The sequence below is a fragment of the Passer domesticus genome, chromosome 1, assembly GCF_036417665.1.
Source record: "Passer domesticus isolate bPasDom1 chromosome 1, bPasDom1.hap1, whole genome shotgun sequence".
NCBI classification, from domain to species: Eukaryota; Metazoa; Chordata; class Aves; order Passeriformes; family Passeridae; genus Passer; species Passer domesticus.
In genome coordinates, this window is record NC_087474.1 from 114,053,175 (window position 1) to 114,066,311 (window position 13,137).

The 13,137-nt window shown below is 41.2% G+C and overlaps 1 protein-coding gene across 1 annotated transcript in view; it reads right to left on the reverse strand.

The window, feature by feature from the left end:
• ABHD3 (abhydrolase domain containing 3, phospholipase) overlaps positions 1–12,892 on the reverse strand; it is a 24,233-nt gene extending 11,341 nt beyond the window's left edge. The window contains exons 1-5 of the mRNA XM_064434996.1: positions 12,383–12,892; positions 10,680–10,843; positions 7,832–8,014; positions 6,074–6,119; positions 3,119–3,231 (exon numbers count right to left, since the gene is read on the reverse strand). Coding sequence (XP_064291066.1) covers positions 3,119–3,231; positions 6,074–6,119; positions 7,832–8,014; positions 10,680–10,843; positions 12,383–12,877 — 1,001 coding nt within the window. The 5' untranslated portion in view covers positions 12,878–12,892. The remainder of the gene's footprint in view (positions 1–3,118; positions 3,232–6,073; positions 6,120–7,831; positions 8,015–10,679; positions 10,844–12,382) is intronic.
• Positions 12,893–13,137: the final 245 nt, after the last annotated feature.

The window sequence follows — 13,137 nt, forward strand, 5'->3', positions numbered from 1 at the left end:
TACCATCTTACAAGCTCTTGGTTTTCCAGATGTGATAAATCTGATCAGAATGCCTGACAAATGCAAGCTGCCCCTGGCACACCTGCCTCACTATGAAGAAGTCTTCTGAGATTAAGGTAGTACCATTACCTCACCTCACACATATGAAAGAACATAGCTCTTCTTTAACACATAGTATGTGAAGTCTTGGATAATGAAAAAAACTAGAGAAACAAAATTATGACCCAAATAAATGGCTCAGGTCTTGTCTTTCTGACCAGTTGCAACTTACAGTCTCTACTGCTAATATACACTTGAGTTGAAAATGGGGGGAGTTCACAAGTATCTACCCTTCAAATGTAGAAAAAATGAAACAGCAGGAAGAGAGTAAAACAAAAATACTGGTGGAAAAGCTCTAAGTCTTACTTTACTGCCTGAGACCATAAATTTACAAGAAGCATTTTAATTCCAAATCTTCAACACAAACAACTACACTTGAATAGTAACATTAAGATAGCTCCCTGGATTGCCACACTCTGTACCTTGGCTCATCTACTGTACTTCAGGAGACAGCAACCTTTAGCAAAGACATTATGAACCAGCCTTCCATCACAGAGATTTTATCCCTCTGCACTACCTACCACATCATAGGATGGCAGTCCAATAAACCAACCAAAAAAAAGTTGCATTAGCAGAAGCACTTCTCTAACAGAATTGACACAGAATAGGTGGTAGAGAGAAGTTGTAGGAATCTTTATGTTACAAAATTAAGTCCCTTTCCACAATAATACCTACAGAAGACAGTGGAATAGGTGGTCTTTGATTTACATTTATATATGTCTGTGAAATGAGTATCTATTTTAATTCTAAACTGGGGCAAATCTGTTTTATATAGAAAATCTGACTATTCAGAAAATTCTGAAAAGCAATAGATGATAAAAAATTCCTGTAAGCTTAAGACATGTGGATGATTTTTGCAGTATGTCCCTGATGAGATCTTTGCTCCTACTTAATTTTATACACAATGCTCCAATTAATTTTGAAGCAAGGAAATAGTTCTCATGTAGATGATTATAGACTATTGCAGTGTTCTGTATAATTAAGCATATGCTTTCTGGTTTTGGTTCAGGATTTTAAAAACATATTGGAGGGGGAAGTTGGAACACCTTGACTAAAATTGCCCAGTGGTGCTGGTTACATATGAACCAGGTACACAACACAGATTCCCTGTGCCATTGTAACAGACTTGGCTAGTATTTTGGATAAGCCAAGGACAGAAATTACACTAAGGACTGATGTGGCCTTTTGTACCAGTCTCAGAACTGTCAGCTTCTACCACCCCTTCAGCCTTTCATAATTGCCAGGCACAGGAAATTGTAGCCATCCCAGCATCAACTGCCACAGCAAGGCACAAGCAGACCAGATTTCTGGAGAGTGTTGAGGACAATATTTTGATATACAATCAAGAATCTAGATAGGAAAAATATTATTGGGATCTGCTATTCATATGTAAGGAAGAACTGGTCAGGTAGAGAAGATGCAGAACAGTCTTGGCCACCGAGATTATCCGATGGTGGATTTTTAACATGAAAAGTGGATAAGGTAAGCAGCAGAATTATAATACTGGAGAGAGCTGGCTTTTGTTTGCTCAGGAATCTAGTTGGCAAGATCTTACATTAGATGGCTCTGATGAGCAAAGGGGACTTAAAGGATAACCAAACATAAAGCAGAAGTATGATACATTCTGATATGCAGGAAGTTGAGCAAGAGTGGCAGAAGACCACATGGAGGAAAAAAACTCTTCTGACCAATTTCAAGGAGGAAGTATCCTTAAGGTGGAAGACACGTCATCTATCTGGGAAAACAGTCATTTCCCAAGCATGCAGGGATGCAGTTAGGAAAACTGAAGTTCAGCTGGAGCTGGCACAAGCAAGGGATGTGGAAAATAGCAAGGGAAAGGTTTCTGCAGCAAGAACAGCTTCTGTACAAAAGACGTCTCAGAACAAACACCATCCTCAGAACAAACAACATTCTCTTCTTTCCCCTTATCAGTGAAGCCAGTCATCTCTTCATAGAATGCAATCAGATCACTTGGGCATGTTTTGCCCTTGATAAAAACAGTCACCATTATTCCCCATATGCCTGGAAATAGCTCACAGAGGATCTTCCCAAAGAACTGAAGTTAGGCTGACTAGCCTTTTTCCCTCCTGGGACCACTAATCAACAGAACAGGGAACCTAGTGACTAAAGATTTGTGAAAAAGCAAAAAAAAATACCAGTCTTGAGCAAATATGTATTTATCTCAAAGCTCCTACAAGTCATTGATATAGTAAAGTAGTCAATATATAGTAATATATATTAGTATCAATATATATGAACTGTATCTGCCCATCCCTCAAAAAATTTATCAGACAAAAGGGGAGTCTCAGGAAGTTACCACTGTGTCTGCAGTATTCCTAAGGAAAATTCTCCTCTGCTACGTTTTTTGTTAAAGAGGCTGCTGGATATTTCTGCTAGATTCTAGCAGTGTTTTTTTTTTTTTCTGCTAAGAAACTGTGCTATCATTGTCTGTTCTTGCTGTGCTTTCTGGAGAGAAGCCAGGACACAGCAAGTCTTAATACCACAGGCTCTACCAATCCCTATCGGTTTGAACAACAATACTACTTCTTGCTTCTGAGCCAGACAGAGCAGATATCCACACCTCTTCCAGCCTAACCTACCCACACACTGCAGAACACAGAGTGAAGACAAATCTTATTGCCAGAGGTTGCTATGAAACATGGTGTATTAGCTCAAGATCCTGTTTTATATGCCTGTGTTCTGAAGATGGCCTCCATAGTTTCTGAAGACTGTATTGCCAACCTATTTGGCTGTCAATCTGCCTGTCACTGCTCCCTGTCTTTCTCCACCCTCCCTCCAGTTTTTAAATGCTAGCCAATTTCAACCTTCCCTGACACAGAGGTAAAAGCCTCAAAGATACAAAGTTTCTAAAAGTCTTCCGCATATTAACTTTTGGAGAGAAACCCAACTTGCTTGAAGGTCAGTAAGCAATGCAACTATTCCAGAGTAATAATTTACAATCAGGCTACACCAGTCTTATGATCACAGTTAAGCTGAGACTTGTGTTACACAACCTTACCCTCCCATAGAAACACCTGCTGCCATAAATGGAGCTGAGGGGTGCAAGCTGTGCACATGATGAATAACAGTCTCTAAATCCTCTGTGTTAGCTGCACAGTAAGTCCTTGGTGTCTGTAAGGAGTCAAGAGGGAAAAAAAAATGCCATCATAAGCTTTTGTGTTATCCTTTAAGGACAAAGCAAACTGAACAGTGGATCATTATATAAGAAGATAAATTTAGCATTTATTGTGAAGCTTCACTAAATGGCAAATAGAAATCCAGAACATTTCACAAGGAGGTGAAGGAAGGAGTTATACTTATTATTGTTATAAAATAAAAGCAGTGACAGGTATCTTCAGTATCTGCAACCTCTAGGTCATTAGACAAAATCTGAAGAGAGAACAATGTGCTAAAGTAGACAGAACTAGATCAGAACTAGCTAGACAATGATATTTTTAAAATACCCCAAGGAAATGGAAACATTATAAATGCTGTGGTTTACAGAAAAGGAAGTTATAACAACAATTTTACTATATTCACCCACATTCAAATGCAAAAGAAACCATTAGATTTCAAGTTCTGTCAGTCAGCATTTGAAAACTAACCCACATTTAGATTCTACGTACAACACAACCAAATAAACAGATAAATAAATTCCCCAGTATGGTTTACCTAATTTAGCAAAGTATTCTATTAATTAAAGCAATAAAACATATATTATCTGTTGTTTATCCACCATTAGTGTCTCTTTAAATCCTGAACTTGGATTTAAATCCTGAGACTTGGAATGACTTCTGCTGGCATCAGGTCAGGCAACCCCTTGGGTAAGATTTGGTTAACCACTTCCCTGCTATTGAAGGAGAAGCACAACTTTTGAGCCTCCCCTGCACAGACACCCGGAACAGTCCAGCCTGAGGGACTACCTGGAGCAGTGTGAGGGAGACAAGTCCATTTAGGCACCATAAGAATCACAGTGACATGAGTTTTTTCCTAATGTGGTGCTGTCCAGATCTCATCTACAGAGAAATAAAGTTTTTAACTTTAGAGCTGCTTGGAACATGTTAATGACCTGGACTTAACTATAGGTACTGACTGAACTGCCAAAATTCAGTAAATATTAAAACTAAATATAAAAATACATAACTATGAGTGAATGGAACTTTTTTGTTGCCTGAAGCAACAATGAATTTCAAGGGTGTTTTTTTAAATTGCTTTCAGTTAAACTGCCTGGCTACTTGTGGATGATTTTAACAACATTAAACTAATTAAATAGAACACATTTAACAAGAATATTGAAATGTTGATGTCAAAGATGAGGAAATGGAAAGAAAAACTAAATCTAGAAAATTAAAACTGAAGACATTTTTAATTTCCATTTATGTCGCTTTTCCATTTTTCACCCACATTAATCACTCTTCACTGTTTAACATCCTATTAATTATAAAAAGTGTGAATATGTTTTATTTTAATGAAATAGTCAACCTTACAAGGAAAAATAAATTATTTTTGGTAACTAGGATCTAATGCATTCTAAGTGAAAGTATATTTGATTAAAGTTTATAAAACTAAAGCTATATCATCCATTTTAAATTCAGGTAATTCCAGACAGTTTAATGTTTAGCTATCTACACTTTGTATGAAGATATTTTAAAACACCATCTTGGCTCACAGTGGCTGTGGTCAATATAACATTTGATTATTCCAGAGCAATAATTCACAATAGCTTTTATTAATCAATGAGTACAGTATTCTTTAAGCAACTATTATTTGTTGCAATTTTGAATCTATCTTTAAAGTGACTAGAAAAAGAACTACTTACATAACTAATTTCTACTGTGGTGCTTAACTATGCTTCAGACTCATTAAGCAGGGATTTTATACTAAAATGTTGCAACCTCTTTGCAGAAAATGTGATAATTTTAGCTGGTTTGCTGCACCACAAGAACTTATAAAGCTTAAAGATCTAAATCCGATTACAGTAAAATACACACAATGTATCCAAACAAGGGATCTTTTCTCTAAATGATTCAGAAATTCATCAATAAGGACTTTGTGTGTCACAAAACTGCTTTGTAGATCCATCTCCAAAAGTATGCAGAAAACTACTCTTAACATGGCAATATTTGCATTGAAATGCTTTATCTGATTATGGAAAAACATTCTGAGCTTTTTAAAGTTTGAACTAGGGGATTAAAAAATGCTAAACAATACCAAGTATTATGCACATTCATTCCAGCTGCAGAATTGTCAACAGAACGCATAAGAAAAAACAAAGCTTATTCAGCAATATTTCATCATGCCTTGTCCCTAGCTGCAGAAAATGTTCAGCTTCAAGATTTTTTCATCTGAGGAATGAAAAAGTTATTTCTAAGCAAACATGATATGTCTGTCTCCAAAAAAATGTCCTCTGTAGCTGAGTTTGTGTCACGATTGCTGAGAAAAATATGAGAACACATTTAGCTTTCAGGATACAGATATCCATGTAAAACTGGTTCATTAATTTACTAACATGTGGTATGGATCAATTTTAATGGCACCTTTTTAACCATATAAAAAATATAGTTTAAACTGGAAAAGAAATTACAGTGGATTATATTTGGATATGTATGTTAAATCAGTGGGAGAAAAATGCAATGATTGAGCAGAGATGGGCACATTTTAGATACTGCACTATTTTTGGAAAGAAAATGGAAGGATTGTTCATTTTAGTGTTACAGATATTATTAATTGAATAATTTCCTAAAATGAAATGTTCAGAAAAAAATGTGTGTTGACCAGTTGACCTCTAGGGTTTCAAAACAAAAAATTAATATTGGTACATGATTGATCTACCAGACGGCTGAATTATCTTCTCTGCATTTTCAACCCATGCTCTGAGTTTCTCTCATTTAAATCCAACTGTACAAATAGGCACAAATGATTTCATAATTACCACTTATAAGTGAGAGATGTTTATCTTAGAAGTCATCCTTACCAAAAGCTCCTCGCCAGCAATTCCCCGATTGTTAAAAACCACGCATCTAAAAATTGAGACAGTAAATTCAATTGTGCACATTGTTAATTTCATCAAAAGAGATAACCAGCACACAAAAAAATGAAAATGCATAAAGAAAAACGAGCCACTTCTATGAATAAGTTCAGCACATAAATATTTACAGACCTATAGATCCTAGAGGCTGACCTGTGTGGAACAAGCTTTATACCAAAATGGAGTTCGCTGAGTTCAGTGGGACTGTCAGAGCTCTGTGATTTTTTGAGGTCAGATTGCAGGGTGAGAACCCCAAGGTTTAGCTGAAGGTGGTACAGACATGTCCTGCCTGCACTCTGCAATGAGCTCTGACAGTGCAGGGCACAGCCTAAAGCTGTGCTCTGAAAAAAGAACGTCAGAGATCTGTGTGTAGACATCCCCCAAAGCTACATAATACTATTAAATTGGAAGAAATGAGCCAAGTCAAAATGATAATGACAGCTGGATCTAAGTTGCAGGTTCTTGGGAATGTTTTTTTTTTCATCTGGTACAGCAGAAGTTTCTGGTCTCTCTCTGTTGGTGAAAGTCTCTGAATCTTCTAGCAGTATCACCATGATCTAAGAATCCATAGTTTCTCAATAAATATTACTTTTCTATTGCTCTTCTACCATCTCACTGAAATAATTTTATTAAATAATATTCATAGTTAGATGAGTTAAAGGCATGAAAGTATATTTATTTTGGTATTTTTCTCAAATGTTGCTATTTAAAAACAAAATCATAGGATTCTCTTGAAATCTGACCTAAAGTTCCACTTTTTAATGGTCTACCTTCTTCCCTTAGGGGATGAAATGCAGATATAACTTCCAGTTAAAAAATTAATAGTAACAAGTTGTTGATTTTAGGGCTTTCCTCTGATATTTTTTACTGCTAAGTTTTAAGGTGATTTTAAAAGTACTTTGAACAATTAAAGTGCTGCTTTACATTCATAATTTAGTAAAGTAGTTATCCAAATAGAGAAGAGATAACCAAACATGTAGATAGAAGATAATATACACATATTCAAAGAACTTACTGGAGTCAGCACCAGAAGCCAATCTGCAAAGACAAAATCTAATATTCCAAATACAGATCCTGGAACAATGACAACTTATTTTAATGCGCAGCAGCAGCAGCAATATAGTTACATAAAGGAGTCTACTCATCAACTAATCCACTCATGTTACCCAAATCTGACCAGAAGCCTTAAGAATGAAACTAAATTACACAGTAACAATGAAGAGGTGACAGACCCCCTCAAATGCCATCAGTAAGAGTAGGCTAGCTCTCCTTTCTGCACCCAGGAATTTGAGGCTGCTGAATCAAGCAGTTTTGGCATTCAGAAGCTGACCTCCTCCAAGGCCTACTGCCAGCAACCCATCCACACAAGTCTTCTTGGAGCTGAATACAAACCCTTTCTCTAGGAAGTGTAAAGGTTAACACCAATAAAATATAATAACTTAAGAAGCAGCAGCAAAGCCCTATACAGATTCAGCTGGTGTTCACTGCAATCTCTGGGGCACATCTGTAGATATTAAAACAGCCCTTCCAAATGTACTGCCTGTTATATAATTCCACTATGATTATTATTGCTAATAACACTTTCTTACATAAACTACTGTATTCAGATCTCATTTGCCTTAGGAATGTATCTGATACATATACATACTGATATTGGATCCTGCCAGAAGCAGCGAAATGAATAGCAGTGAAAAACAACAGTACCTATATCCCAGTGTTTCACTTTGATGGATCATATGAAGAATGTAGGATTCCTTGCTTGTTCCTGTCAGTCCAGGCAATAACAGGACAGTGGGTCTTGTGCTGGCATCCGGATAATATGAGCTGTCATTATTATCAAACCAATCCAACGAAATCTGTCCTCCATCTGCTGTTTTAATGAGCTCACTGAAAGGTACATTTTAAGACAACATTGATTAGATTGAAAAATACATACATGCTATTAAGAGTGCTTGCAGTTTACAAATTAAGAGGTATGAATTCTGCATTTTTCATTATGTTTTAATACTCAAAGTACCATCTGACTAGGCATGTCTGCATTCAGAAAATGTTACACCTACAGCTGACAAGAGTTAGAACAGTCAATTTGCAGAGTAATTCCCGTTCAGTAAATGAAGACAGTAAATGAAGACACGGCCTTTCATAAATTGCTGCTGATGTACTGGAAGCTTGTAACTAATGTGATTTTTGGCACTGCCTTGTGTTTTATACCGGCATTTTTGTGTACTGCAGATTTCCTTTGAATCATATAAGAATCTTTTGATAGCACACTGGATAATGTGATAAACATTTATCACATTTTTTTCCCTCTTCATCCAAAGAAGTAGAATGTATGTAGAATGGATTGTTATGTTTCAAACATGCAGAACACAGACACACACTGCTGCATCTTTCATCCTGTATCACTACAAACTGTGCTAGAATGCACTCTTATAGCATATATCTTAAAAATGCAACAAATATTGTAATATCTCAGGAAGATATGCATGCATTAAACAATGACAAAAAGGTTTTGTTCTTTTTTTTAGAAATATACAAATCTTCCCACTTCCTGGAAATTTGAACAGTTAAAGTGCTACTTTACTTTCATAATTTAGAGAAGTAGTTATCCAAATGGAGAAGAGATAGCCAAACTTGTAGATAAAAGCTAATATATTCATATTTGAATGGTTGGAGGGAGTTGGTGTAGAAACTGCTGAAATGTAAGCCTACCTGGCATTTGATTTTTCTTTTGAAATTCTTGGTAGTGACTACTGCAGATTTTAAAGGTGACCAGCCTTGTCAGACTCATTAGCTCAGCTTTGCCCTTTTTCAGTAATGGGAAGTAGATGCACTGCTACTGAGTACTGCCAACACAATATAAAATGGTGCAAAATAAGCACTGCTCCACAGAACTATGTTTCTTTTCTCAAAACCCTTGAAATAAAAGTGTACAAGAAGGACTAGAAGAAGTGGACATGGCCATACCACTGAAATGTTTCCTAGTTACTAAAACTAAGGGAAGCTGCTAAATGCTAAATCTATTCTACCATGCAAGCAGAGCTGAAACAACTTGTGTTGCATCCAGGTTCCGGCGCATAAAAGTCCTTCTCCTTAGGTCTTGTGCCAAATGCCTCATTTGCCAGACTAAGTCTCATTTCTGTGTGAAAGAGATCAGCTGAGGACAAAAAAATAAATATAAGAGATTTTTTTCCTTCTTAGAATGAGGGAAATGTTGCTTCTGTAGGCATGCCTCTTAGGCATGAAAGAACACAACAAAAATTCCACAGGTAAAAGTTACTCTGAAAATCCCAGAAGTTCTGTATATTTAAAACAAGGCTAAATGTGGCCGTGCTATGGTTAAGGTACAACATGTTGTACCTTAATAGACAGATACAGTGACTGTATGACCTTTGCAAAATTCTGGCATTTGAACACCAGAATATTTGATAAGCCAAGTAACTGTGCTGCCATTCAGAGGGGCCTCTACATGCTGCAGAAATGGGCTGACAGGAACTTCATGAAGTTCAGTGAGGGGAAGTGCAAAGTCCTGGGCCTGGGAAGGAACAGCCAGGAGAGACTGCCCATCTGGCAAACAGCTTGGCAGAAAAGGACCCGAGGGTGCTCCTGGTGGACACTGTGTTGAACACGAGCCAGTAATGTGCCCTTGCAGGCAAGAGGGCCAAAAGTCTGGAGACTGTGGAGGCTTAGGAGTACTATAGCCAGCAGATTGAGGGAGATGATCCTGCCCCACTATGGAGCACTGGTGAGGCCATACCTGGAGTAGTTAGTCCAGCTCTGGGCTCCCCAGTCCAAGGCAGACATGAACATACTGGAGATAATCCAGCAAAGGACCACAAAGATGATGAACAAACTGGAGCCTATCTCCTATAAGAAAAGGCTGGGACAACTGGGACTGCTCAGCATGAAGAAAAGGCATAGGGGAAACTTAGCAATGTGTTACATACCTGAAGGGAGGGTGCAAAGAGGATGGAGCCAGGCTCCTTTCAGTGTTGCCCACTGACAAAAACAAGAGGCAATGTGCCCACCCTGAAGCATGGGAGGTTCCCTCTGAATATCAGGAAACAAATTTTTAATGTGAGAATGCCCCACCGAGCCCTGGCACAATTTGCCCAGGGGTACTGTGCAGTCACCATCCTTATGGAAATCCTTATGGAAATCCAAAAGCTATGTTGACATGATCTGGGGCAACTGGCTCTGGGTAACCTGCTTGAGCAGGGCAGTTGGACTAGGTGACCTCCAGAGGACTTTTAAGACCTCATCCACTGTGTAATCCCGTGAACATATAACCACACGAGTTCCTATATTGTCACATATATTTCAATGCTAAAAAACTCTGAGCTAAAACAGGACCATTTGGGAACATGGTCCTTTCAAACCTACTTCATATTAAATCCATGATAAAGGCAGTCCCAAGTCTATGACAAAGTTGTAAAGGTGGGCATAAAGCAAAAAAGCTAGGCATGAACTTGAGCAATGACAGTGGGTGTGACACAGAGTAAGAGAATACTTGGATATCAAATCAATCACTTTCCAGAATAAAGGCACTTACTTCCTGTACTGTACTTGGGGTCTAGACGTGATAAAGGGGCGCAGGAGTGTCTGTACCCGACCTTCCCAGCACCAAATCGTGGGATAGTAAGTTTCTGTCACAACAGGGCAATATTCCTCGAGAAAGCGGCAGAAACGGTCATTGCTTGCCACCAGCTGGGGTTTCTAGGAAAAGAGACTGCAGTCAGACATGGGCATTCTTCTAAAACAAATTCAAAAAGCAAATAAATAAATAAATAAAGCTTATTTAAATCCTCTCTCAATTAACTAATTTATTTCATATAATGATTTGCCATGCTCTTACCTTTAATGGTACAGGTAAATGAAAACCAAACAAAATACCAAAATGCCCAAGCGAAAAGTGAAACCCATTAAACATCATGGATTCCTTATGTATTTCTAATAACATCAGGATCTATCTCTAATTTTACCAGCATTGTTTCTTCACTGACAAATTAAAATCACACTGTTTCTTAGTAAACAAGAAAGATTTTACCAAGTCTGTTTTCTTGGACCACACAAAAATGGCATTTAATTCATGCATGCACTTTGACAGCAGTACCTTTTTCAACCTGGTAGGACACTTCTCCTCCCATCTCATTCTACAGTACACAAGTGCACCGGTTCCTGCTCTCTAATAATGCTCTGCATGCAGACAATTTGCTTCGAGTTTCCATTTGTTTACCAATTAACATGGAAAAGTCCCTGTTTTCCAAACATCTCAGGTTCTACCAACCACATTTCTTATACCTCTCTGTTACAATGACTCCCCAGCATGCAAGCATTAATAGGACAATAACACATGCTTTCAGGAAAACCATTCCACATAAACAGCTGTAATGGCACATCATCCCTTCGTTTTTCTCCTCTGACCAAAATCAAGTACTCTCTTCTCTGTGAAGAGGAAGGTTATGTTCCCAGCGGTTCTCTGAAGGACTGTAGCAACACTCAGATCCTCGACGGTCAAAACCCTTTTGATATGCGTATTTTCAATTGATTACGCATTCAACGAGGCGCTCTCACCAGGGGGCCACTTCAGATCTCGTCAGGCTCACTGTATCCAAGTAATTTGCGATTGCCTAATTCATCCGTAGAACTACTGCTGATGAGGAGATGCCCAAGAGTGCTCCAGCCCCCAAAACGCTGCCATGGTGCCCCCAGAGGTACTTAGGATGGTACCGACGGGGACACAAGGGCAGCAAAACTACTTTATCGCTTGCCCCGCTTCTGAACCAAGTAGGTCGGGTTTGTGTTGTGGAGGGCAGTCTCCTAACCTCCCTCTCCAAACCATGGCACCCGGCCAAGCTCTCCAACTGGTACAACCGCATTTGGGGGACTGCCGAGACCGGAGCCCCTTCCCCTCGCAGCCCGAGCAGGACCGGGGGAGCCCTCCCTCACCGCAGGCCGGCGGCCTCCGGGGGTCAGCGGCGGCCCCTGCGGAAGGCGCAGCCCCGGCGGCCGGGGAGGCTGCGCTGCCGGGCCCGTGTGGGGTTCCAGCGGGGGTTCGGCCGGCCGGGACCCCGGCGCGGCACCTGCAGGGGACGGACGAGGGATTTGAGGACAAGGCGGCCGCGGAGCCCTGCCCCCCCAGCCTTTTCAGGTGCGATCCCCTCCCCTGCGGGCGGGGGTCGCGGTGACCTTCGGGACTGTCCCCATCGGCGGGACACCTGCGGAGCCCGCCCGCCCCGCCGCCCTCCCGCTCACCTTGGCGATGCTGTTGAGGTAGTAGCAGGCGTAGGCGACACCGAAACCCAGCACCAGGGACAAGCCCACGCCGGAGCCGAAGAACCCCACGCGGACCTGGGTCTCCAGGTAGAGGGAGAGCTCCCTGGTCAGCACCTGCCAGTCCATCGCACACGGGGGACGGCACGGCAGGACACCACACCCCGGCTGCCGCGGGCGAGCCCACCCCGGCGCCGAGGGAGGAGGAGGAGGAAAGGGAGAAGGAGGAGCTGTTGCCCGCCTCCCGCGCCGCTGCCCGCGGCCCGCTCCGCGCTGCAGCGCCGCCCCGGGCCCGCCCCGCCGCGGCCAGCGGGGCCCGGCGCCGGCTTGGGGCGGCCGGCGGGGCCCGGGGCCGGCTTGGAGCGGCCAGCGGGGCCCGGGGCTGGCTTGGGGTGGCCGGGGCCGCGCTGGGGCGCAGGCTGCCCCGCGGGGGACGCGGTCCTGAGGCCGGCTGCTCCGCGGCAGTGCTGCCGGCATGGGCCGCCCCAGGGCAGGTGACATCTCGGTGCTCCTTCGGTGTCACCTTGCCCCGTCGCTTTGCCGGGAGGGCAGAGAGGGCGTGTGGGGTTGAGATAAGAAAGGGACCGGTCCAAAACCGTAAGGAGCAGCTGATGCAGGCGTGTGGAAACTCAGTCACTGCCGGGCAGGGAAGGGGGAACACGGGCTTCCCAATGCAGCAGTGGTTAATCAGCAATCTCTAAATATTTTACGTGAGACAGAAGTGTGCTACCGCTCTT